Below are 2,116 nucleotides of genomic sequence, written 5' to 3'. Positions count from 1 at the left end.
GCAGCCCGGGTCCCGTCTGTCTCACGCTGTGTTTGTCTCGCTGCTTCTCAGCAGGTGGCCACGCATGAGCTGAGCCGAGCCCGCCGGCCGCCCCGGCGCGCGCACGATGGAGGCCAAAGGCGCCGACGGCTCGCAGACGGACCTCAAGCTGGTGGCGCACCCGCGCGCCAAGAGCAAGGTGTGGAAGTACTTCGGCTTCGACACCAACGCCGAGGGCTGCATCCTGCAGTGGAAGAAGATCTACTGTCGCATCTGCATGGCGCAGATCGCCTACTCGGGGAACACCTCGAACCTGTCCTACCACCTGGAGAAGAACCACCCCGACGAGTTCTGCGAGTTCGTCAAGAGCAACACGGAGCAGATGCGCGAGGCCTTCGCCACGGCCTTCTCCAAGCTCAAGCCCGAGGCCGCGCAGACGGCCGCCCAGGACCCGCTGGGCGCCAAGGCCAGCCACGGCCACGGCCACGGCCAGGAGAGCAAGCGGCAGCAGGAGCTGACGGCCGCCGTGCTGGGCCTCATCTGCGACGGGCTGTACCCCGCGTCCATCGTGGACGAGCCCACCTTCCGGCTGCTGCTCAAGACCGCGGAGCCGCGCTACGAGCTGCCCAGCCGCAAGTTCGTGTGCGGCAAGGCCATCCCGGAGCGGTACGCGGCCGTGCGCGACGCGGTGCTCAAGGACCTGGCCGAGGCCGCCTGGTGCGGCGTCTCCACCGACCTGTGGCGCAGCGAGAACCAGAACCGCACGTACGTGACGCTGGCCGCGCACTTTCTGGCGGGCGGGCCGCCCGGCTGCCTGAGCGCGGGCTCGCGCTGCCTGAAGACGTTCGAGGTGCCGGAGGAGCACGCGGCCGAGACCATCACCAGGGTCCTCTACGAGGCCTTCATCGAGTGGGGCCTCAGCTCCAAGGTGTTCGGCGCCACCACGGACGGCGGCAAGGACATGGCCAAGGCCTGCTCGCTGCTGGACGTGTCGGTGCAGATGCCGTGCCTGGCGCACACGTTCGACGCCGCCATCCGCCAGGCTTTCCAGCTGCCGCGGCTGGGCGCGCTGCTGGCGCGCTGCCGCCGGCTGGTCGAGTACTTCCAGCAGTCGCCCGTGGCCATGTGCATGCTCTACGAGCGGCAGAAGCAGGAGGGCGTGGCGCCCTGCATGTTGCTTAGCAACCGCGCGGGCTGGTGGGGCAGCACGCTGGCCATGCTGCGCAGGCTCAAGGAGCAGCAGTTCGTCGTGGCGGCCGTGCTGGTGGAGGACAGCAACAACCACCACCTCATGCTGGAGGCCAGCGAGTGGGCCACCATCGACGCGCTGGTGGACCTGCTGCAGCCCTTCCGCCAGGTGGCCGACATGCTGTCCGCCTCGCGGCCGCCGACCATCAGCATGGTGAAGCCGCTGCTGCACATGCTGCTCAGCAGCACGCTGGCCATCAAGGAGGCCGACTCCAAGGAGATCAGCATGGCCAAGGAGGTCATCGCCAAGGAGCTCGCCGCCACCTACCAGGAGGCGCCGGAGATCGACCTGTTCCTCAACGTGGCCACCTTCCTGGACCCGCGATACAAGCGCCTGCCCTTCCTGTCCACCTTCGAGCGGCAGCAGGTGGAGAGCCGCGTGCTGGACGAGGCCAAGGGCCTGCTGGACAAGGTGAAGGACGCCGCCTACCGGCCGCCCGAGGACAGGGCGTTCGCGCTGCCCGAAGAGCCGCCGGCGAAGAAGTCGCTCCTGCCGTCCACGCCGCCGCCCGCCAGCGTCATCAACAACATGCTGGCCGAGATCTTCTGCCCGTCGGGCGGCGTGGAGGACCAGGACGAGTGGCAGGCGCAGGTGCTCGAGGAGCTCAGCAACTTCAAGTCGCAGAAGGTGCTGGGCCTCAACGACGACCCGCTCAAGTGGTGGTCGGACCGCCTGGCGCTGTTCCCGGTGCTGCCGCAGGTGCTGCGCAAGTACTGGTGCGTGGCCGCCACGCGCGCCGGCCCCGAGCGCCTCTTCGGCTCCGCGGCCAACGTGGTCAGCGCCAAGCGCAACCGCCTGGCGCCGGCGCACGTGGACGCGCAGGTGTTCCTGTACGAGAACGCGCGCCCCGGCGCCGAGGCCGAGCCCGAGGACGAGGACGAGGGCGAG

General features: G+C 69.3%; 1 protein-coding gene across 1 annotated transcript in view; it reads left to right on the top strand.

Annotated features, from left to right (window-relative positions):
- The first annotated feature begins 9 nt into the window (after positions 1 to 9).
- Positions 10 to 2,116, top strand: part of ZBED1 (zinc finger BED-type containing 1) — a 44,351-nt gene continuing 42,244 nt past the window's right edge. The window contains exon 1 of the mRNA XM_023526349.1: positions 10 to 2,111. Within this exon, the coding sequence (XP_023382117.1) occupies positions 107 to 2,111 (2,005 nt within the window). The 5' untranslated portion in view covers positions 10 to 106. The remainder of the gene's footprint in view (positions 2,112 to 2,116) is intronic.

The sequence above is a fragment of the Pteropus vampyrus genome, unplaced genomic scaffold, assembly GCF_000151845.1.
Source record: "Pteropus vampyrus isolate Shadow unplaced genomic scaffold, Pvam_2.0 Scaffold822, whole genome shotgun sequence".
NCBI classification, from domain to species: domain Eukaryota; kingdom Metazoa; phylum Chordata; class Mammalia; order Chiroptera; family Pteropodidae; genus Pteropus; species Pteropus vampyrus.
Note: the sequence above shows the minus strand (reverse complement) of the source record. Positions and strands in the feature narration are given on the sequence as shown.